General features: G+C 54.9%; 2 protein-coding genes across 14 annotated transcripts; one reads left to right on the top strand and one right to left on the bottom strand.

The window, feature by feature from the left end:
• The first annotated feature begins 316 nt into the window (after positions 1-316).
• LOC125323207 (E3 ubiquitin-protein ligase RNF19B-like) lies at positions 317-8,498 on the top strand. Of its 13 annotated transcripts, none has more exons than XM_048297959.1 (11): positions 317-449; positions 736-824; positions 1,600-2,202; positions 2,614-2,804; positions 3,095-3,245; positions 3,573-3,735; positions 4,167-4,281; positions 4,389-4,523; positions 4,614-4,806; positions 7,708-7,751; positions 7,885-8,498. In XM_048297959.1, exons 3-11 carry the CDS (start codon positions 1,754-1,756, stop codon positions 8,496-8,498), a joined length of 2,055 nt encoding a protein of 684 aa, XP_048153916.1. In that variant the 5' UTR covers positions 317-449; positions 736-824; positions 1,600-1,753. The 13 variants fall into 13 exon arrangements, 12 of the variants coding, with proteins under 12 accessions (XP_048153916.1, XP_048153915.1, XP_048153917.1 ...); XM_048297958.1 differs by having other exon boundaries at positions 736-993; XR_007202418.1 differs by lacking the exons at positions 7,708-7,751; positions 7,885-8,498 and adding exons at positions 6,008-6,138; positions 7,636-7,698 and having other exon boundaries at positions 736-2,202.
• On the bottom strand, positions 8,456-22,958 carry PPM1G (protein phosphatase, Mg2+/Mn2+ dependent 1G). Its single transcript, XM_048297970.1, has 10 exons — positions 22,746-22,958; positions 18,531-18,600; positions 13,953-14,038; positions 13,496-13,628; positions 11,698-12,167; positions 11,138-11,275; positions 10,143-10,377; positions 9,360-9,489; positions 9,117-9,219; positions 8,456-8,754 (listed from the first exon to the last, which is right to left on the bottom strand). Exons 1-10 carry the CDS (start codon positions 22,863-22,865, stop codon positions 8,560-8,562), a joined length of 1,680 nt encoding a protein of 559 aa, XP_048153927.1. The 5' UTR covers positions 22,866-22,958; the 3' UTR covers positions 8,456-8,559.
• Positions 22,959-22,992: the final 34 nt, after the last annotated feature.

The raw sequence follows: 22,992 nt of genomic DNA, 5'->3' as shown, positions 1-22,992 counted from the left end.
CAACCGGACACTTCCGCTTCCGCTTCCCCCGGGCGCGCGGAGGCTGTGCCGGAAGCGGCCGCGCGACCCGGAAGCGGAGTGGGCGCGTGCGCGGAGGCCGCCGCTGCCTCCCGACCCCGCCCGGCCCGGCGGCCGCGGCATGAGCGGGAGCGGGAGCGGGAGCGGGCCCGGGCCCGGGCCCGGCGGGGGCGTGGGGCTGGGCCGAGCCGGACCACGGGAGAAGCGGGCCGGGCTCGGGGGCTCGGGCGGGGCTCGGGGCGGGGCGGGACAACAGCGGCTCCGCCCCTTCCGGCTCGCGGGAGACGGTGGCACCGGGGGGACCGGGACCGGGGTCGGGGTCGCTACCGGACGCTGACGGTCTCTGTGCTCCTTCAGGGGCGGCTGCGGCTCCTCCCCTGGTGCCCGCCGGGTCCGGCCCCGCCGAGCGCCGGCGCCGAGGGCAGAGCCCGGTGAGTCCCTTGCTGGTGTCCCCGCGCGGTCAGACCGGGGACACCCAGGGCTTTGCGTCTCGCCCGCTGGGCCTAAGGGCCGCTGGCTGCCCGGTCACGCCGTGCTCTGGCCGGTCCCGAAGGTGGTCGGTGCGGAAGTGCAGCCCAGCCGTATGCCGGGGTTGTGCCCGATCCCCACCCGCATCACCCGCTGTGCTCTCCCGGTGGCTCCGGTCCGCGTCCGGGCGGCCCTGGCTATGTGAGCCGCGGCTCGGCCTCTTCACGGATCGCTGCTGTCCCTTTGCAGGTCCCAAGGGCGCTGGATGTGTCGGTCGGTGGCCGTCCCGGGGGAGCCGTGGCCGTCCCGTGCTGCCAGCGATGATTCCCCGCTGACAGGTACAGCCCTGGCCGTCTCTCGCTGTCCAACCACCACGTAAACCCCGTCTCAGCCCAGTTTCCCTGAGCTCTGCAGTTGCCCTCTCCCCGGGGAGCACTGTATCCCCTGGGAAGTGCTGTACCCCCTGGGGGGATGCGGAGCCACCCAGTGCTCGGCCCAGCAGAGCAGGTACGTTCGGACTCCTCAGTCTCACCTGAGTGTCACTGGTTCCTGCCTCTTCTTGTGCCAGTGCTTCTGCCTCTGGCAGAGCTGACATGGGAATGCTGTGGAGGCTGTTGAGGTGCTGTTGAGGTGGGGAGGGCAGGGGGCAACTTCGGGGTGTAGAGAGAGAAGAACCACGGGGAGGGAATGTGGTGTGGCTGTGGATTTGCAAGCTCTAAGTAAGGAAAATGGGCAAATTTACCTCACTGCTGGAATCACGTGGCTCCTGGCCACTGAATGAACTGGGTCTTGGGTCCCTTGGCAAATAAACTCCAGTGAAAAGTGCTTTAGCCGTGTCTCACACTGGGGAAGACAACCCCAAAGTCCTGGGATGGGGATGGGTGTGTGTCACACTGCCCTGTGCCTGCGCTGGTTGTCATGGTGTTGCCGCTGTCTTCCCCACCCTGGGGATTTGGGAGTTCTGTGGTCCTGGACTTGTCATGCTGAGCTGAAGGAGACAGGATGGGGCAGGACAGGCTTGGGGCCTTTTGGCAGAGTGCTGTCGGGCTTCTGTGGGTGCCAAGGGCCTGTTCCCGGGGCACGGGCTTGCTCTCAGGAGCAGTTCCTCTGCAGGCTGAGTGGCACCGACTGCAGCTGGGGATGGTTCCGCTGTTACCTCTGATGAGGCCCAGGTAGGATCCGGGCCATGGGGGCTGCACCAGGGCCAGCATCTCCCCGCTGCCCTCCGTAGCCCAACAGCAGCTGGTGGCTACCTTGACGGGCCACTATGGACCGGCCCACACGTGTCCCTGGGCCCCGCCGGCTTCTGGGCTGCTTCAGGCGGAAGCCACAGGCTGTCAGTGGGGAGACACCACCAGAACTGGAGCCAGAGCCAGAGGAACCTGAGGAGACACATGTGGTGCTGCCCCTGGGTGAGGGCCAGGCGCTGGAGGAGTGTCCCCTGTGCCTGCTGCCCCAGCCCCCCGAGGCCTTTCCCAGCCTGGCCTCCTGCACCCACCGCTCGTGCTGGGCCTGCCTGGAGCAGTACTTGCGGCTCGCTGTCAGCGAGAGCCGGGTGCCAGTGTCCTGCCCACACTGCCCCGCGGCGCTCCAGCCCGCTGATGTCCACCGGCTCCTGCCCGAGCCTGCCCTCCGTGACAAGTACGAAGAGTTCCTGCTGCGACGGTTGCTAGTGGCTGATCCTGGCATCCGCTGGTGCCCTGCACCTGACTGCAGGTACCACCTGCCCTAGCACAGAGATGGGAATGGGGGGTGGGCATGGGTCCCCCTCCCCACAGCAGCAGTGTGTGCCTGTGTCCTGTGAGCCCTTCCCAGGCTAGGTTCCTCATCACTTGGTCCCGTGTTGGGCTGGGTGTGCCCAGGGAAGTGTCCAGTCCTGGTCTGACTGCAGAGCCTGTGCAGCTCTGTCTGCCAGGGCTGGTGCCCTTGGCTGTGCTAGATAGTTTATGAGCCCCAGGGCTGTGGGTGCTGGACAGGGTGGGCTGGTGAGGGTGTATCCCAGCTCTCCTGAGCCGGGGCTGTGGCTCCAACGTGGTGCAGGACTGGGACTGCCACAGCCCTGCCTGGCTGTGCTGGGAGGGGGCACCCTGCTGTATCCCACCAGCTCCAACCTCCTTCTCCCCACAGCTACGCTGTCTTTGCCCACGGCTGTGCCGAATGTCCCCGCCTCACCTGTGGGCGTGAGGGCTGTGGCACTGAGTTCTGCTACCACTGCCGGCAGCCCTGGCACCCTGATGGCCGCTGTGCACCGGTGCCACCGGTCCCCAGCCTGGCCACCCCCACAGCACAGCTGGCCCAGCCGGAGGAGTTGGCCCATGGTGAGGCCCTAGCCCAGGGTGGGAGCACCAGGGCTGGGGTTTGGCACAGTCGTGTGCCTCTGTGCCTCCTGCCTATGGGGCTGCTGGAGCCAGGACTCAGAGTTCCCTCTGACTGCCTCTGCTGCAGTCTCATAGCCCCTGTGCCAGCTGGGCTGGGGTGTGTAGAGGGATCTCGGCTCCTGCCATGATACCTGTTGGATGGGAGGAGCTTGGGACAGGCTGGGACAGGATGTGGGGCTGGGTGCACACTATTCTGTCCCACTCCCCCATCCTGTCTTATTTCCCCCCAGCTGAGGCTGAGGACATCAAGGTCTGTCCTCGCTGCAGCGCCTTCATCATGAAGATCAATGACGGGAGCTGCAACCGCATGAACTGCACGGTCTGCGGGTGCCTCTTCTGTTGGCTCTGCTTGCGTGAGATCTCTGATGTGCACTTTCTGAGGTCAGTGCAGGGCCATGGGGGTTGGGGGTTCTCCTGGGCCAGGGCTGGGGACTCTGACAGGAGGTGGGGGCTGGGATGGGGGCAGCCAGGCCCTGCCCCAGGTTTGGGGTTGGCTGGGGGAGCAGGATGATCTGTGCCACTGGGTCTGGCAGGGCTGGGGCCGGCTGTTGGCACCCCGTAGGAGGCAGCTGGAGCTCAGGGTTGGGGGAACCTGGCTGCCTGATCTCCGGTGGGCCTGTGGGTGTCTCCTGGCATGGGACCAGGCTGTGCTGGTCTCTGCCCGCCCCTCAACAGAAGCCTTGGCTCAGCCCCACTCTGTCCCCACAGCCCTTCTGGCTGCACCTTCTGGGGGAAGAGGCCATGGTCACGGACCCGGAGGATCCTGTGGCAGCTGGGCATGGTGCTGGGAGCGCCCATGGTCATCTCCCTTGCCGCAGGTGTTGCTGTCCCTGTTATTACCATTGGGATTCCCATCTACATGGGTAGGAAGGTACTGGCAGGCGGTCCTGGAGTCCCTGTGGTCCTGCTTTCCACTGAGCCTGGCAGCCCATGGCCCTCGGCCTGGACAGACCCACAGTGCTCCCTACTGCCCATAGCACATCCCCGTGCCACCCCTGATAGGATCAGTCCCTCCTTGCCAGGACCTTCTGCTGGCCCCCAGCAGCCCCCAGCAGTGCAGATGTGCTCAGCCTGGGGAGTGGGGTCAGGGTGGGCAAAAGGAGGAGGGGTTCTGGGGGGGCTTTATGGGAACACCTGTGCTGTGGCAGCAGTGCTGTTGTGTCTGCCTGTCTCTGAGGAGAGGCAGGGGTGTCTGGGTGTCTGGAGCTCTGCCAGGCTGGGAAGAGGCTGTGTCCCTGGGGCTATGCCGAGGTCTTTGTAGAGCCCTTCAAGAGCCCTTCACCTTTCTGTCTTTTCCTTGAGGTGCTGGGCCAGAGCCGGCGAAGCAGCCTATCTGGATGCCAGCAGTGCCTCTCTGTCACCAGCAGTGTCCTCCTCTCTCTCTTTGTGTCCCCTATCATAACAGCTCTGACTGTGGGTGAGTGCCAAGGGCACTGCCCATGTTGGGGAGTGGGGCTGTGGCTGATGTCTGGGACTAGAGGCACCAGGGCTGGGGCTGGGCAGTGACCACTTGCCTGCCCACAGGTGTCGGCGTGCCCCTGATGCTCGCCTACGTGTACGGGACTGTGGTGCTGTCGCTGTGCCGGAACCGCTGGGGCTGCAGGGGCAGCCGCACGCCTGGAGACCTCGGCGTGGTGGAGCTGGAGAACCTGGCCAAAGGTGAGTCCCACACTGCTGGCAGGCCCTGGCCTGTGCCCTCCTGCTCCAGCAAGGAGCAGACCCTGGGAACAGCATTCTCTTTCTCCCCAGTGAATGAGCTGTGGTCAGTGCTGCCCAGCCCCAGACCAGGTGAGGATGGAGCTCCAGACCCCGCTGCCTCCCTCCCCAGCAGCAGCCGCAGCCCGCACCCAGGGCCAGTGTGGCCAGAAGGGGACAGCCAGTCAGCCAGCACAGTGGCCCTTGCGGGGAGTATGCTGAGTGAGGGCCAGGACATCTCTGACAGGTGAGCAGGGCTATGCTGAGGGGGCTGGGGGAGTGGCACATCCCTTCCAAACAGCCTCCCCCGCTCCCAGTGTGGTGGGCAGGGACGGGTGATGTCCCCCTTTGGGCTACTGCCCTCAGGCCAGTGTCTGTCTGCAGGGAAGGTGTTACCATCGAGGTGGAGGTGTCGGTCGAAGCGGTGCCGCATTCTGCCCGGCAGCAGAGCCTCAGCAGTGCCCTCTCTGGGCAGAGCCTCTCTGGGGACTCCCTGGGAGCCACCAGTGACAGGGGCAGCTCCATGGGTGTCCCTGTGGAGTGATGGAGGTGTGAGGGGGAGAGCCTTGATACACACACAGGCCCTGTGCCCTCCTGTGGCAGAGCCAATCCCCCTCTGCCAGTATGCCCAGCCTCTGGGAGCTGGGTCATGGGTGGGTGCCAACTGCACCCAGCACTGCCGCACCCTGCACTAGCCCTGCCTGCCCCTTTCCTAGAGGCACCACTAGGAAATAAAGCTGCTTTCTGAGGGTCCCTCTGTCTCCTGTGGCAAAACTCCCCTGACAGCACAGCCCTGGCAGCCCATTGTTGTGGACGACAGGCATTGCATTTGCAGCTGCATGAGGAAGAGGCCACGCAGGTGATGCAGGGGTTGTCATGGCCTCTGCCCTGCCTGTACCAACTGATCTGCCCCGAGAGCAGGCTGCAGGGTTGGGGGAGGGCAGCAGCCCCCCAGCTCTGATCTCTAGTGCTGATCCATCCTGCAGCAAGGGATCCATCCTGCAGCAAGGCCAATGTGGAGGGACCATGGGGTAACACCATGGGCTGTAGGTGGGGACCTATTGCCAGATGGGTTGCATAGTCTCAGGCAGTGGGATCCTTGCTGCTCTGACTCCACTGCAGCGTCCTGGGGAAAAAAAGCTGCTTCTGAGTGTTTTGCTGCTCAGAGTTGGGCAGTTACAGAATGAGTAAAGGATTTGGGGTGGAAGAGAACTTAAAACTCATCGCTGTCCCTTGCCATGGGCAGGGACATCTACTAGACCAGGTTGCTCCAGGCCTCGTCCAACCTGGCTTTGGACACTTCCAGGGATCCAGGGGCAGCCACAGCTGCTCTGGGCAACCTAGGCCAGGACCTCAGCATCCTCACAGGGAATAATTTCTTCCCACTATCCCATCTAACCCTGCTCTCTGGCAGTGGGAAGCCATTTCCCCTTGTCCTGTCCCTCCAGGCCCTTGTCCAAAGTCCCTCCAGCTTTCTTGGAGCCGCTTTAGGCACTGTGACTCGAAGGTCTCCCTGGATCCTTCTCTTCTCCAGACTGAACATCCTCAGCTGTCCCAGCCTGTCTCCATAGGAGATGAGGTTTGTGAGTTGGCTCACCTGCACAACTTCTTCCAGCTGCTCTGGGATTCCCATGTGAAGGGGTTGTGCCTTTGGCAGTGCCTTGCACTGCACATCTTCTGTTTCTGAAGATGAACTCCACCCTTCTGGTCCTGGGCTATTGTCTCAGCTTCTGCAGTTCAGTCTGTCCCTCACCAGCCGAGGTGGTGCCTCTCCTGTTACCTTTGATCCCCCTCCCTGGTGGCCCCAAGCTTCAGCTCCCCATCCTGTCTGGTGGCTCTGCAGTGGGTTGTCCAGTCCTGAACTGCTTTGGTCTCTGGAGTGTCCAGGCTGGGGTCCTGCAGCCCTGTGCAAGTCTGGTGCTTCAGAGCCACCAACAAGCCCCAGTGCTGCAGCTGCAGCCCAGGCTGTTCCCATGCTTACGAACTCTGGGTGAGCTGGTGTGTTCCCCTGGAATGGGGCTGCCTGAGAAGGCCTCCCAGGAAGACTTTTTTCCTTTGGAAAAGTGGGTTTGTTCTCAGGGCATCTTCCACTTGCTGCCAGGTAGGTTTATCTCGGGCTCATTCTGGGAAGGGGCTGCTCAGTACCTCATGCTTCTCCCTGCTCTCAATGTCCTGGCCAAGGTGACTCCAGATTTTGAATAAACACAATGAATAGGCACAGGGACAAGCAGTCCTAAAGCATTAGTTATTTCTGCAGTCCCTGAGAGCCTGTGCTGAGGTAGCTTTGCTTGGTGGCATTAAAACCAGTTTGTCTCAATTGCCATGTGCTGTCACCCCATTCCTGTTGCCAGGCATCCATCTCCAGAGGGTTTGGTTCTAAACTTTGTTCCTGGTCATTAAGGTTTGTGATGCAGGAGTTCCCCCAGTCTCTGTGGAGTCCACAAAATGGCTCTGATTTGTGGTGACCTCACGTTAGTAACCTGTATTGAGCAGTTAGTGGGTTTAGACCATTTTCTGTGTGCTCTGTTGATGTTTTATCATGCTGATTTTTACTCAAAATGCTCTGTGGTGTGCCACAGCAAAGGCCCTTAGAGCTGCAGGTGTTTGCCTTACCTTGCTGCAGCTGCTCAGGGAACAGATCCAGGGGTTCTGCTGTGGCTGCCTGGCAGGTTCAGTGCTGGCAGCTCACCAAGAACATGAAGGAGCACAGGATCCTGGAGGCTGTGAAGGGAGACACCCTGGTCACCCCTGCAGAGCCAGTGGAGGCTCTGGCCTGGCTGCCACAGGGACCCCAGGATGGTCAGAGACAGGGGTGCCCGGGGACCCCAGGATGGTCAGAGACAGGGGTGCCCGAGGTCTTGGGGCCAGTGAGAGACCCCTCCTGGCAGCAATGCAGTCTGCTGCCCACAGAGCTTGTGGCTCCCATGGAATCCTGGGGCAGGTGGGACAGCTCCAAGCTGTGGGGGAAGGAGGGACTGGGGGAAAGAACAAATGTGGGAAACAGACATAAAAGGGGCCAGTTGTGTGTAAAAAGAAAAGAAATAATGGATCACTACAGAGTACTCTTCTTTTCCAGTGGTTTGCCGGGTGCATGGGCTCTTTCTGCTACACAGGGAGAGCCCACCTGTATAGCCCACCCTTCCATCAGTGTTTTACAGCTCAGGGACTTCACTCCTGCAGGAACAGACACAGGTATTGACAGCCCTTGTATGAGCCGTGCATCAGGGAGGAGCTGCCTCTTGACACACCTTGACAGAAGGTGCAGCTCTATGGATGCTGTAGGCAGGTGAGCTCAGGGGCATGACTGGCACCCCTATCCCTCCAGCAGACACAGACTGTCTCCAGAGACTCACATCTACTCTGTGTGAGACTCATCAGAAGAGCTACCCTGGGGAAACTGGGAGCCACAGGCCAAAGCCTTGCTGTGATCCAAGACCACAGGGACAAATGTTCTCCTCCCCACCCCACCTTCCTCACCTCCCCCTCCAGGAAAGAACCAAGGACCAAGACCACACCTGTATTTTCTGGTCTTTTAGTTTGAAAAAAGTATTGATTGAAAGTGTACAACTGAACATGGGGTGGCCGCAGCACCACCGCCAGATTGTTTCACAAATAAAAACAGAAAGGGCCTTAAATAATTGGGTGCAGATTAAAAAAACCTCAACAGTGAAAAAGTTCTTCCCTCTGAACAGAAATTCACAGGCACAGAAATGGCAACAACCACATGGAGACAATGGGGGGGACATCCTCCTCCTCACCACGGACTCTGCGATGCAGCGCTCCCAGGCGCAGCTCCATCCTCGCTCCCTCTCTGGAATGGTTACGGATGAACAGTGCGACATGCCCTTGCTAACCAGACCCGCCCCCACCCCCCGACCAGGACACGGACAAACAAGGCCTCTGCTAAGGCTAAAAAAAGGACAAGACTTGGAGTCTTGAGTTCAGCATGGGTAAGAAACGAGAGTCTGGTGAGCACAGCCCAGTCCCCAGGTGGGCACTGCTACTCCAGTTTGGCCTTCTTGGTGCTGTCCCCACCGTTCTCCTCCGCTGGTGCTGCTGCCTCCCCCAGTTTCCGCTTCCCACTCTCAGCAGGTGGGTGTGTGTTACGGGGTTTGAAGCTGATAATGATGCAGGTCATGTTATCGCAGCCGGTGCCATCCCCTGAGGTGTCTGGAGCCAAGCACTGATCCAGCAGCTGGAGAGGGACAGGGCAAGTCAGCAGAGAGAACAGATACACACTGGGACCACCCTGAGGCACTGGGCCCATTCTGGCATCTGACAGTGGCTCAGGGGCTGCCAGGCCAGACCTGTGCAGGAGTGAGTCATCAAATGCTGTTCCCACTGGACAAGGGACAGAGATAGCCTTGGCAGGCCCAGGTTTCTGAATGTGGGCAGAAACTCCTTTGGCTGGACAGCACCCCTGAGGTCAGACACTGGCTGGAGTGCCCAGGGAACCCATCTGAGGGAGTGTGTTGGAGTGGGAGGGCAAAGCCAGGCACCGAGCTGGGACACAGAAACACCACATTGCTGGAAGGACAGCAGAGCTCCCAATCTTACCTCTTCTACAATTGAGGAGAGTGGCCGCAGGACTCCATTCTCATCCTTCTGGGTGATCTTTGACTGGATGAAATCCACCACTTCCTGGCTGCTCATCACATTCCTGCAGAGCAGAGAGTCAGAAAGGCAGGCAAAGGGAGCACACATGCCATAGTGTCCCCAACAGGCCTTCCTCACGCCCAGCTCTGGAGAAAGGCTTGAGCAGTGATGCCCCAGAGGCACAACAGCCGCCTCACCACTCACCAGATTCCATCACAGGCAATGACCATGAAGTCGTGGTCATCGTTTATTGTCAGCACTTTGATGTCAGGCAAGGCAGAGATCATCTGCTCTTCTGGAGGGAGGTTCTTGTTCCGCTTGTAGAAGTGATCCCCTGTGGTGGGGAGGAAGATGTCTGGGCACAGGCAGTGCTGCCTGCCCTCGACAGTGAACAGCACTGCCTTGCCACAGGGCATTCCCAGTGGGATCAGTGAGTGCTCTCACAATCTGGATCAGGCTGTGGCCATGAGCAGAGGAACCACTGCAGATTCCACGTGTAAGCTCTGGCAAGCCCAGGAAAGAGGGGCCTTGGCCAGCTCAGACTCTCTTTACTCCAAACCGAGTGCCCCTTCCCCACCTCCTGGGCCCAACAGCACAGAGCACCTGTCACCTCTGAAGAGGCTGTGGCTGCCCCATCCCTGAAGTGTTCAAGGCCAGGCTGGATGGGGCCTGCGACAACCTGCTCTAATGAAGGTGTCCCTGCCCATGGCAGGGGCTGGAAGAGGTTGAGCTTTAAGGTCCCTTCCCATCCAAAACACTCCAGGGTTCCTTTTCTGATTCAAAGTTCACTTGAGAAAACTGGCCCTCAGCTCTGGCTAGCAGCTTATCAGGAATCATCCTATGAAGGGACTTCCAGGGCCACCACAAAATAGCAGGTGGGAATGCCAGTGTTCTGTAACCTCAGTGGCTGGCAGTGCTGTCAGCTTGGCTGTCCTGAGGCCAGCACTCCAAGGCCAGGCCTGCCAGCATCCTTCTCCTCCTGCTTACCAATGGCCCTGGAGAGGTTGAGGCCGCCGTTCACCCTTCCGTCCATGGTGACCTTGCCACCAGCATTCTTTATCCTGGCCAGCTCCACCTCATCCTCTGGCTTGTGGTCGTACGACATGTCGACAGCCTTGCCACCCTCCGACACGACACAGCGCGAGTCCCCAGCATTGGCCACAATCAGCTGCTTGCCCCGGATCAGCGCCACAACAGCGGTAGTCCCGCTGTCCGAGCCAGGCTGCAAGAGACAGAATTTTGGTGAGATTCCTTTCTCTGTCTCCATGTCAGATCCCTAAGGGAACCAGCACCAGCTGCACAGCCCCAGCAGTGTCCCAGAGCCCAGGATGCTGCATCTCACCCCATAAGCACACATGAACAATGGAGAAAGCCCGAGGGAAGTGGGCAACACCAGGAGTGTGTTCACTGAAGGGCAGGGTCAGGCAACACCTCCATCCCAGTCTCATGCAGCTCAGTGGGTCAGGATTCTCTAGTGTTCCATATGTCTGTCCCCTCCACTCTCATGTGCTAATTCCAGCCCCAGCCCAGCTTGAGCACATCCTCACTTCAAGTCAGGACATCTCCCCAAAGGGAGAAATTGGCACCTTGGAAGCCATGTCCCTTTTACCTGACCTCCTGGGTCCCTGGCCTGCCTGATTACACTGTCAAGGGCTGAAGAGCCACAGGCCTGGTGAGGAGTGATACTGCGCTCCAGAGCAGTGGTGCCAGCAGAGCTCTCCTGTTCCTGCCCCATGCTCTCCCCCCACACTGCTTTCCAAGCACCCCACACCCAGCAGCAGGCTCAGCCTCTTTGATCTCAACGTGCTGTCCAGGCCCATCCCTCAGCTTTTGCACAAACCCATGTTGTCAGCAGCTCCCTCAGCCCCAGCCGAGGGCACAGGGTGTTCTATCCCCACCTGAACAGGAAAAACCCCTAGCTGAGTCTCCCAAGTGCCCCTGGCTCCACACTAAGCTGCAGAACACGAAACCAGGGTGTACACCTCCTCTTTCCCCTCCATGCCGGGCAACAACATTTCTTCCTCTTCATCCTCATCCTCCTCTGCTTCTTCAGTGTCATCTTCATCATCTTCATTCTCTGCCTCTTCACTGCTGTAACCATCCTCATCCTCACTGCATTCCTACAAGAAAGGAGAGATACCACAGGAGTCACACAGGACACTTGGTGCTGTCCCCCCACTGGTCCCTCCATCCTGGGGACCAATGGTCAGTTCCCCCAGAGGTGTGAGGTGACCTGCCATGTGTCCCCCACACTTGATGGCTACAACCAGAGCAGCTGGTATCATTATAGCAGGGGATGAAGGGATGGTGCATGCAGCAGGACCAAGGGCTATCAGCTATGGCCGCTGCAGGATGAGTGTGTGTCCTTCGGGGTTAGCTCAACAATCCCAAACATTCCCATGGGATGGCCTCAAAGGATCAGCCTGAAACACCTGCTCCTAGGAACACACCTAGGATGAGCCAGAGGCTCGTCTCAAGTACCACCATAAGCAATGCATTCTGCCCAGCCAGAAGGCCACTCTGTGCCAGTGCTGTTTCCTACCTCACTGTCTTCCTCCTCTTCCTCAACCTCATCTGACTCATCCTCACTGTCCTCAAAAAATTTGGATTTGGTTGTGCGCTGGGGCTTTCCCGTAGAGGAGCAGGAGGGCCCGGCCTCCCCAGTAGAAGAGGTGACGGCCTCGTCACCTTTGCCTAGTTCAGGCTTCTGCAGAGCAGGGCTGTTGCCTCCAGCGCTGGCTTTGTCTGAGGTGGAGGAAATACCCGTGATTTCTTCGTCTGGCTTCCCGTTCTTCCTCTCCTTGTGGTCAGGAAGCTCCCCTGGGTCAGCCTCTCCATTCATATTTGACTCCCCATCATGCTGCTTGCCTGTCCCCTCCACAGCGTTATCCCCAGCTGCAGCTACAGACTTGGCTTTAAGGTTCTTGGTGCAGTTTTGTCCATAACGTGTGAGAAGCTCCTCAATGGTCATTGTGGCTTCTTCGTGCAGAAGAGCAGCTTCCTCATTATCCACTGCAAATGGAAAAGGGAGGGGACAATGAGAGAGGGTCAGAGAGCAGGATACCCGCCCCACTGGGTCCTGTGGTGAGCTGCTCCAGCTGAGGCTGCTGCTGGCAGAGTTCCAGCAGTGCTCCCTAGACTGACTCTGAGCACACAGCCAGGCCTGTGCCCTCCCACAGCTCCCAGGTGCTATAGGTGAGCAGAATGGGAACAGCAGGGCCACAGTTTTGACCACAGTGCAGCCTGCCAGTGCCCCCATTGCCCCAAACCCAGTGCTCCCTGGCCAGCTGAGAGCAACACAGAGTGTTTACATCAGGTGTAAGGGCTGGTGGTAGCACAGTGTTCACATCAGGTGTGTGGCTGGGGGGCAGAGCCTCACTTTCCCAAGCACAGGCTCCTTGGGAGCCACAGGGAAGCAGAGTCACCACTTCCATGTGCAGGTTTGGTCACTAATGCTGCAGCTGGGAACAAGAGAGCAGCTGCTCCACGGGCTTGAAATACCTCAGGGATCCCCACCAACCATCATTTTGACAGGTTCAACAGGTGAGAGCACAGCTTTGGGCATCTCCCAAATGGGACTAGACAGAAAGTGGGATGCCTTTCCACAATGACCGTGAGCCAAAGACCACTGCGTCCCTACTGATAGTTTGCTTTGCTATTTAATCCCAAAAGGAAAACATGCTCCTGAAAATACAGAACAGGAAGAAAGAAAACCCAACCAACCACCCACCCACTTCATCCCTGTCACCTGGAGAAAAACAACCAACAAATTCAGCATTTTCAGACTGACATATTGTTCAAAGTGACAGGATCACCTTGCATCTGCCTCAAGGCTGGTCACAAGGTACTCAGCGAGAGCAGCACAGCATTCCACCCCAGGAAACACTTCCTGGGCTGGCAACCACTTGCTGGTGAACACTTGCTTCTTTGTGGGAAGAAGAATTGCTGAAGAGACTGAGATCTGCTTCAATCCTACCTGCAGCTGGTGGCTGCCACCAGCCACGGAGAGCTGAGTACTGCATACATCATTTCCCTTCCACAACTGAGCCCAGCTCAGAGTTCCTGACACATCCTGGAACCCTGCAAACCATGGAGGAAGTTCTATAGAAAATGGTGACAGGCTGTTTTGTTATCCATAGCATTAGGCTCCCAAATGGATAAGGGTTTTCCTAGCACCAGCCCAAAGCCATGGACAATACTAAGGGGCAGAAGCTCAACTTGGCCAAAATTTAACTGAGAAACTGGGACAGAAAACTTTGTGCCCAAGGAGACCTGACCCTTCTGCTCTACGTCCCTGTCCTGCAGCTGCAGCCTTGTCTGTTCAGTGGCATCTGACTTACCATCATCTTCATCAGCAACTTTCTCCTTCTCATCTTCATCATCCTGTGGCCGCCCAGCCATTTGAGAGAGCTCCTTAATCACCTCCTCTGTGGTGAGCTTGGCATCAATGGCCAAGAATGCATCTTCCAGGGCCTGTGTGTGAACACAGACATGAGTGAGCAGCTGCCCCTTCCCTACGGGATGCCTGCCAACCATACTGTGCAATCCAGTTTCTTCCAGCTTGCACACCATAACAAATCACAGCATGGCTGCAGCTGGCAGGGCCCTACAGGGTTCTCCTGATCTGACCCCCTGCTCCAGCAGGGACACCCAGAGTCAGCTGCCCAGGACTTTGCCCAGACAGATTCTGAACAGCTCCAAGAATGGAGACTCCATCACCTCCCTGGACAACCCACACCCAACACAAGGGCTTTCCTCTCTGGTGGCACTTAGTCCAGGGCAGAGTTGGCTCCTTACCTTTTGCAGTTTGCCTTCTTTGTAGGCCTTCTGGTCTTTGATGATCTCAGGCAGGTACTTGGCACAATACAGGGCAACTTCTTCTCCTGAAAAAGAGGAAAAACTATTTAAAGAGGCTGATCCTTCCAGACAGAACCTGCTGAATTCCCAAGGTAAATCCTGGGACAGAAACCAGAGCTGTGTCACAGAATGGTGACACAGCAGCTGAGTCTGGGGATCCCGCTCACACCTTCCCAGTAGGATGTGCAGATGGCCTCGGCAAACCTCAAAGAGCTCCAGACCAGCAGGTTTGGCCAATGCTGGGAGCTTCCCGAGAGGGAGCTCAGGCCCAGAATGACATTTAGGCTGACTCTTTAGGTCCAGCCTACCTGGAAATCTTTAATTTCACATGTCAGTGAAAGCAGAAGGGAAGCTTTTGCTCACTGTAGACTCTCTTGGAGCATTACCAACGTGCAGTGAGCACAAAAAGTGTTCTGTGTTCTAGTGTGTGTTCCAGACTAATGGCAATGAGATCCCAGAGATTTAGATGAACCTTTCAGGAGACAGGGCAGTCACCTTGGTACAGGAAAGAGCACAGCAAGATAAACAGCAGCCAGAACACTGTGCTGAGAGCAGGATAACCAGGACTGAGAAACAACTCAAGTGCTCATCCTAGAGCAGCTGATAGATTTTTAAAAGCCAGAAACTCCCCCAGCTTGCTAAGTAACAGTGTCAGGTATGGAATAGGGCATGGGAGGGATTTGTTTAGAACCTGAAGATGCTATTAAGAGAGAAGGAAGAGTAAATAGTGAGGGATGATGCATTTCTGTAGTTTATCTTGAACAGGGCCAGAAAGAGTAGTGTGAGTTGTAGGACACAGGAACGTGGCTCACACCTCATGAAGAAGAAAAATTAGAACCAGAAACTGATAAACAAATGAAATGACTGCACAGAAAGAGAGAGAGGAACAGGGCAAGCTGCAGGCAGGTGGAGGGTCCCACTGCAGGGTCCAGAAACATCTTGAGGCTGTGTTGGACCAGTCATTCCCTGTCATAGTACAAAGAAGTTGCAGTGTGGGTGGCTGGGCACAGCATTCCAGAGCCTACCTGCACCTGGGGCTTTCCTGTGGCTGTCGGTACAACCAGAGCCATGTGGGCTCCTTTCCTTTGGGCTACAGGACCATTTTCACACAGGAGGGTTTTTCACAGGATGGACCAGCCACACAACTCCTGATCTTCCTGCTGCACATCCCAACTTCCCTGCCCTCCTCCGAGCCCAACAGAAACTGTGCGGGCAGCTGGGCATGGCGAAGAGTTGTGCAGGCAGGAGCAAAGCTCTGTGAAGGAATGGGGAAGCAAGGGAAGAGAGGGGAAAGCAGCAGCCAGCCAACAGTTCAGCAAAGGGAATGCAGTGGGAAGTGGAGAAGTAGGAAGATTTGGGAGAAAGACAAAAAGAGCAGACAAGGGACTTTTCCAATGTACCTGCAGAGAAGGGATCAAGTGGTCATTGAGAGAGAACAGAAACAGCAAAATGGCTGCTGCTACACAGTGCTGCAAAGCATTCCATGGTACAGATCCAGGGAACAAAGAGACTGGGTCTGACCTGGGAACACTGGAGAGGACCTGTGATAAGGGCCTAGAGTGACAGGACAAGGAGGAATGGCTCCACATTGACAGAGGGCAGTGTTAGATGGGATATTAGGAAGCAAGTCTTGCCTGTGAGAGTTGTGAGGCCTTGACCATTCTGTGTTTTCTCCAAAAAAAACCTCTTGGGGGAAGACGAAAAATTGTTGTCTCCATGAGATGGAACCTGAAGGATAGTGATGGCCTCAGTGCAGAGCCCAAATGGCAGATGAGGCTCAAGGTCAGTGTTGGAGTAACAGATCTCTCAGTCAAACACCACTAATCACTGCAGAGCCCAGCAAACAGCAGGACCCAACACCAGCCTTTAACAGGTACAGCACAAAAAAGAGTATGGTGTGGGTCAGGTAAACTGCTCTTGGGAACACCTGAGCCACCATTGTGGCCTGCAGCTGTTAACAGATACAAATCCCCTCTAACATGCTCTGGTCTATCCATTACTAGCTCCAACCCTTCCAGCCCCATGGTGGGTGCCAAGAAAGGACTGTGGTGATTTAACCCCAGATGGCAACTAAGCACCACCCAGCCCCTTGCCCACCTCTCGTGGAATCGGGGAGTGGATTGGAAGAGTAAAAGGCAGGAAACCCTTGAGTTGAGAGAAGTTTAAAACAATAACAGTAATAATAATTTTTAAAAAATAGTGAAAAAGAAAATAACAGAGAAATAAACCTCAAGACAGACGAGCAATGCAAGATACATGTCAATGAAGACGCATTATTAAAAGAAAGGCTAAAGCACAAGTAGACAGCAATAGAGACTGATCAAACACACCCCCCCTGCCTCAAGGGGCAGAGTGCCCAAATATCATTCTCCAGAATCTGGGGGCAGAGAAGGCCAGAGCACATAAAAAAGAAGCTGGGGAAGGCAAAAAACTGGCCCAGCAGCATCTTTCAAGTACTGGAAGGCTTGTCCACAAGGGGGAAACATAAGAGAAAAACTAATGAATGAAATAGAAAATACTAATATGTAAAAGAACCCCCAAACTCACCCTTTTTCAAATAACACAGTAATAACTTTTCCCAACTTATCTGGAGCAGGAAGCTTACTGGAGAGTTTCAGGCTGAGAGATGAGCAAGGTACAGAAGAGAAGCTAAATTCAGTTTTTACACTGGCAGCTAATAAAGCTTAGCAAGGTTCCCACCCAAAACCTTACTCTTGCATGGGAGAGACCTGAGAAATTGTTTCAAACTGAAGAATTAATGCATTAATGAAATCACACGATAGTAGGGATGGGCAAAAGCTGGTAGTCTAAATCAGATTCAACTATATCCACACCCTTCCTGATACGGTTTGTCTAGGAAGAGCTGTAGAGATTCAATCACTAGAAATCTAAAATATGAGTTAGAAACTCACGCCAGTGCTTTGCCATTCCTTGCCTTTCCCTAATGTCTACCTTGAATCTTCCCTATTGTATTTAAGAATCCTAAACACAATACTTCATGTCCTACACTAACAGGAATGTCATGAGTGTCCAAAGTCTCTCTAAAACCCGTGGAGTAAGACCTTGGCAGCAGAGAAACCAACACATTGAGCTCAGAGGAGAATAGATGGTTTGATTCTAGTCATTCTTGACCCATTTTTGGTAGATGCTCCTTATCTATATTTTTGCCTGACACACACAAACAGTTCCCGAGGTGAGTAGCTCCTGACCCCTACATCCCATTTCCTTGTCATTCTCTGCCTCTCAGCACCAACACATCATCCCCACGTTCTCAAAGATACCCTTCAGGACATCAGTGACTGTTCCACATGGGTATCTGCACACTCTAAGAAGAAGTTCAGGAAAAAATAATTTCAGAACATGAAATACATTCTTCAGACTGAGACAACATCTTTGGAAGAGCTACTTGATATATTTGCAGCAGTGACAGTCACAAACTGGCCCCTGTGTTATAGAGCCAATGAACAGGAGGAAACAGGCAGTTCAGTTAATCTACACTACACAGATTTTCAAAGAGCTTTCAAATAAATCATCAAATGTTTTCCATACTAAGCTGCCACAAGAAAAGCAGGGAGGTTGGATAGGAGCAGTTTTCAGAATGGAGAATGGCCACTGGGAGAGCTCCTTGAAAACCTATGTTGTTCAACATCTACATAAATTAGCAGGAAAAGAGGTCAGTAAAGCATGATGGATCACTCAGGATGATCAAAATTAAAATAATTTGCAAGATTTAACAGCAGGATCTTGAGCTCTTACATGATACTGGCAGAGGAAATTCTGTAATAATATTAGCAATAATATGTAATAGCAATATTCAGTCATACAAGCAGAGACAAGCCTAGGGCTCCTCTGACTGGAAAAAAAGACATGGAGTCCAAAATAGTAAAAGTGAAAAGTACTACCAGAGTGATTATTCCTTGTGTCATGGATACTGCAGTGAAGTGATCAGGCGGCAGATTTAACCATATCTGTTTCAAATAATGATTCAATGCAAAATGCACAGTGCAAACAATCACCAAACATAGAAACCTTCTTAAAATGCAATTGGATGAATTCACGAAGAGGTAGTTCATCCAGAAGACTCCAGCACGTCTCCAGGATGGAATGGCTGCAATCTCCAGTTTAAGGAGCCCTTACCTGGGGAATGGATCTGCCTGTTTTGATTTTCAGTCTTTCCTTGGGCAACCACCAGAACACACTGCCTAGAGTCAATCTCAGGTGATTTTTCTTACCACTTTTTCTTCTGTGACTCTCCTGCCCAGCTTATCCACCACAGAAACAGTCATTCTCAAAAGGTACAAAAAATGGAATACAAATCTGATTTCAATTTCAGATCAAACCCTGACCTTCCTTCTAGGACCCCTAAGAGGTTCAGAACCTCTCTTGATGGTATCTATCAAACAAAATGCTTCCCATCAAAGAGCAGAATTCCTAACAAGAGATGGATGCCCCAGCAGCCATGGACAGCCCAGAGGGGTCACACTGAAGGACAGGACAGAGCAAAGCGGACGCAGTTACCTCCATGTCCATCGTAGACAGAGAACATGGCTGTTTCACTGTCCAGCTCGGGAATGCAGTTGTGGGCATCCTGAAAGAGAGAGCAAAGGTCTGGAATGACAGGGATTGCATTAGACCTACAGAAAATCATAGAACCATGGATTTGTTTGGGTTGGAAAAGCCCTTTGAGACCACTGAGTCCAACCATTGCCCCAGCACTGCCAACCCTTGGAAAAGCCCTTTGACACCACTGAGTCCAACCATTGCCCCAGCACTGCCAACCCAAACTGCTGTCCCATGCCCCCACATGCCCTGTGCCAGGGCTGGACAAACCTTTCCATGAAGAAATTGCTCACAATAGTCAACCTGCACCTGCCCTGGCACAGCTTAAGGCTGTTTCCTCTTCTCCCATCCTTTGTTTCCTGGGAGACAAGCGTGACCCCCACCTGGCTGCACTCTCCTGTCAAGGAGTTGTAGAGAGGGAGAAGGTCCCCCTGATCCTCCTTTTCTCAAGGCTGAGCCCTCCTCAATTCTCTCAGCCACTCCTCATCAGACTCGTGCTCCAGACCCTTCCCTAGCTCCATTCCCATCTCTGGACAAAACACAAAGGTCAATAACACAAGCCATGTACGCTGCACAGCGTTCTCTCCATAAGGTCTCTGTGGAACAGCCAGCTTTGAGGAAGGTGCCCCCATGATTTTACAGCCAAGAGCCTAAACTCCTTCCTCTCTGGGCAGGCAAACCCACCTTGGCTATTGCAATGCAGAGCCTGGAACAGATGGCCAGGCTGAACCTTTCTCCTAAGCCCTTCCCCTGGCTCAGCTAACCTCCTGACATTCCTTCAAGTCTAACCTTCACTCATCACCTCACCACCTGACACATCCCACACACCTGTGTTCAGGAAGAACATGTATCCTGTGATATGTTCAACAATGCGATCTTTTCTGTGGTTCATCACCTTAAACGTGCTACAATTGCCCCAAAACACTGTGCTTACTCCAAGACAGCAGGTTCAAATATCTGGATGTGTCCATGCTGCCAACAATATTCCAAAATTTATACACACACGGAACTAGATCACAGCCGAGCAACCACTGAGCTCTACTGCTTTTTTTTTTCTTTTAAGGTTCCTTGGATAAGGTCTCTTTGCTCTCCAGAGTTCCAGCATCTTGTGGAAGAGAACTTTATTCCTTGCTTAGGAAAACAGGAACAGAGAGGTTCTGGGTTTCTGTAGCACTCATTGTAATGAAACTGCTGGCACTGGGATGAAAAGAGCTTCTGAACGGGCAAGTGACCATCTGAGTTCAAAACGAGTAATGACTGAATGGTAATGCAGGAAATTTCCCCAGCCCTCACTAGAGAGAGCAAATGAAAACAGGGATAAACCAAGAAGCAGCATTTTAGTGCTCACTTTTCTGAGCATTCCCAGAAGCCAGTGAGACAGTGAACCATCAACACAGTAACTGGGATAAGTCTGTCCTGACCAAACAGCAGTGTAATTAAGGAGATGCAAATGCTACTGTGGAGAAAACCCAGCACTGGCACCAAAAATGGTCTGTATTGCCCTTGCTGAGCCCCCACTGCAGCCTGTCCTGATCTGTCCCCTCATTGAGCCCTGATCCCAAGGGGGCAGATGGGCACAACTGGCACATGCAGGTGGGAGGGCTCAGCTCCCACACTGTGCATGGGGCTTGCTCTGCCCTGCTCCAAGCACAAGTGCTGGTGGCTCTGCACACAGGGCAAAGCCAGGTCTTGGCATTGCCAATGCCACGAGCAGAGCAGCGAAGCTACCATGTGCTGCCAGTTACCAGCCTCCAGCGCAGCCCCCAGCCCTGGCCAGTGAGTTGCAGTGACTGTCCTCTCAGTGACTGGGATGCTGTGCGCTGAAAGAGTTCACAAAGGTTCCAAAAGTCCGCTCCCTGCTATCCAGCCTTCTGGGATCCCTCACTCTCCCCAGTCACCTGAGTGGTTACTGTAACAGTGGTGAAAAACAGTGCGTCTGAAACATCAAACATCCAATTCAGTTGAAATGAGTAGGCAAATTAATAAATTAACCTGAGAGTTAATTTAACAAATCTCCATATTTTGAAGCAAGGGCTTTTGTTCTGAGCCTGGGAGAGGAATGAAGCTGCAAACTAGGCTGTTGGTGTCTCACTGTGGGGGTACAGCCAAAACAGGAGCAAAGAGTTTGGAGAAGCCCCATCCAACCACATCCTGTGCCTCCTGCTATATCCCAGAGTACTCCTCCGGACCATAAAACTGACTTCAGCCCTTTTCTTTGTTGCTTCTAGTACCTAATACAATTTTTTTTTTGTATCCTTATCCTTTGGGTCCCTCATCTGCCCCAAACATTTCTTTACTCCCAAAGCAACCTCTCTGGACTAAGTCACAGTATTTCTTCAGAGCCCTGTACATCCACCTCACTGGAAGGCTCCTAAAACCCAAGTACAAGGTGACAAAAAGCTCTGTTACACCCAAAATACCTGTGTCTTACCACGTGCAAACTCTGACTGGCTTCACCAACACACACAGAACTACAGCATTAAGCACAAACATTTGCTCAGAACTTTCTCCAAGCCTTGCAGAAGAGTGAAAGTGCAATTGAATGTGAAGAAAATGAAAAAACAAAACAAGACAAGACAGAGCAGAACACAGAGCACTGGAATGTAAGAAAATGGACTGCTCAGCTGTGTGCTCTCCCATCAGGCTCTCAGAAGCAATCTGCAGCAGGTTCAGCTCCTGCCGTCTGCTTGTTTCTTGGGATAACTCAACTAAATCATGTCCACACTGATGGCCTCAGTGCTGCCTCTGCCAGTAGGGATAAGCCAGAGATGTTGGGTAGTGCAGAACCCACATCTGCAGCTTTGGGCCTCGTCCAGCCTCTGCAAAGGTACCAGTGACAGCCCTCAAGTGAGTGAGGTTAGAGCCATGTCCCAACTGTGGGAGGGCTGAGTGAGCCCACCAGCACTATAAATCAGGGCCATTCTGCTCTCCCTCACCGCAGCCTGGCTCCTTAACACATCCCAGCTCTGTGCAAAGGGATGCCAGAGCCATGCCTGCATTTAGCCGCTTACACACACGTTAATCGCCTTTGAGATTACACTCGGTGCTCCAGGAGTGTCCCTGTGCCGTCAGTTCCCCCCTCCATGTGTCACTGGGAAGGACCAGCTCAGATACTGTCAGCCAGTTCAGCACACACATACTCTGAGCGTATCTCAGGAACACAAGCACCAATTCTGCCTCTTCTACCCCAAGAACCAGAGCCCAGGGTTTTACACAGAGAAAGGAGGAAACACCTCTTGTCACTAGTTTGTCACCTGTACAACTGCTGTCCCACTCCAAGAAGTGGTGAAGTGTCTGGCAAAATGGCTCACAAATCCATACCAGCAAAAATTCAACATCTGACAGCCTGAATGGGACAATTTCACCAAACCAGCCACAGGGCTACGAACCAGACACTGAGAGATGTATCTGTGGTGGCTGCAGCAACAAGGATTAATCCTTACTGAATTCAGCTGTTTGCTGGCTGCCCAGAAGGGAAAACAAACCAGCACATTACTAGTACTCACAGAGGGTCTGAAGTTCACAGAGCTGCAGGGCCAGCAGCCCCACACTGCCCTCACACCAACCAAGAGCTTTAAGAGCAGTTCCTGCAGCCTCCTGCACTAGGGGAATGCGGGCAAACACCTGGATCCTCAGCCACGTGTGGGTCTGGTGGTAGCTCATCTGCCCACAACGAGCCCAGCAAAGCCGGGACTGGCAAAAGGAGACAGAGTAGCCATAAGAATTCTTCCTACGAATTTTCCTATAAATAAATAAAAACAAGGAGGAAGCACAGCAAGACACCGACACTTCAGAGGAGAAAACCAGGCATTTTCCCTGATAATTTCCCACTTGCTTTCACTCACGACTTCACCCCAAGCACCAAACGCTCCTTCCTTCGCTTTATACCCCGAATTCCTCATTTCTCGCAGAGATTTATCCAACCGCACGTGTCCCCCACGACACTGGGGGACTCTCCCCGCACGAGCCGGAACACGCGGCTGCCGTGTGGAATTCGGGAAAGGCTGGGGCGGCACCGGGAGAGGCAAAATGCCCCTCTCGGCCTCGGGAGGGAGGGGGTGACCAAGAGCCCCCGGACCTCCTCGCTATTTGGCGCCGTCGGGGCCTGTCGGCGCAGGACCCCGAGGAGTGCCGGGTGTGAATGCCGCCGCCCCACCAGCCTCACCCCCTCACCTCCATAGAGACGCGCCATCCCTGCATGGCGCTGAACCCGAAGTGCAGCGGGCGCGGCCCGAGCCCAGCGCCGTCCCCAGAGCTCTTCACCGTGTTGGGCTGCGACAAGTAGGCGCCCATTGCGGCCGCGGCGGCCTCGGTCGGCGGCGACCGGACCGGACCGGGGGGCGCGGGCGGAGTGCGGGGGCGGCGGGACCTCGCACCGGCGGGCGGCGACCGGAAGTCGCGCGGCCGGAAGCTCGGCGGC

This window comes from Corvus hawaiiensis, chromosome 3 (assembly GCF_020740725.1).
Source record: "Corvus hawaiiensis isolate bCorHaw1 chromosome 3, bCorHaw1.pri.cur, whole genome shotgun sequence".
Taxonomy (NCBI): Eukaryota; Metazoa; Chordata; class Aves; order Passeriformes; family Corvidae; genus Corvus; species Corvus hawaiiensis.
The sequence above is the reverse complement of the archived record's forward strand: the minus strand, read 5'-3'. Positions and strand labels throughout refer to the sequence as shown.

What these genes read in the sequence shown, in the direction of transcription:
- LOC125323207 (XM_048297959.1), top strand. Translation starts at nt 1,754, where the DNA reads ATGGACCGGCCCACACGTGTCCCTGGGCCCCGCCGGCTTCTGGGCTGC. An exon ending in TGCCCTGCACCTGACTGCAG is followed by an intron (nt 2,203 to 2,613) that starts GTACCACCTGCC and finishes TTCTCCCCACAG; the next exon opens with CTACGCTGTCTTTGCCCACG. An exon ending in GGCCAGGACATCTCTGACAG is followed by an intron (nt 4,807 to 7,707) that starts GTGAGCAGGGCT and finishes CCCTTCCATCAG; the next exon opens with TGTTTTACAGCTCAGGGACT.
- PPM1G (XM_048297970.1), bottom strand. Translation starts at nt 22,865, where the DNA reads ATGGGCGCCTACTTGTCGCAGCCCAACACGGTGAAGAGCTCTGGGGAC. An exon ending in AAGAGGAGGAAGACAGTGAG is followed by an intron (nt 11,276 to 11,697) that starts GTAGGAAACAGC and finishes CCTTTCTTGTAG; the next exon opens with GAATGCAGTGAGGATGAGGA. An exon ending in GCATGGAGGGGAAAGAGGAG is followed by an intron (nt 10,378 to 11,137) that starts GTGTACACCCTG and finishes TGTCTCTTGCAG; the next exon opens with CCTGGCTCGGACAGCGGGAC.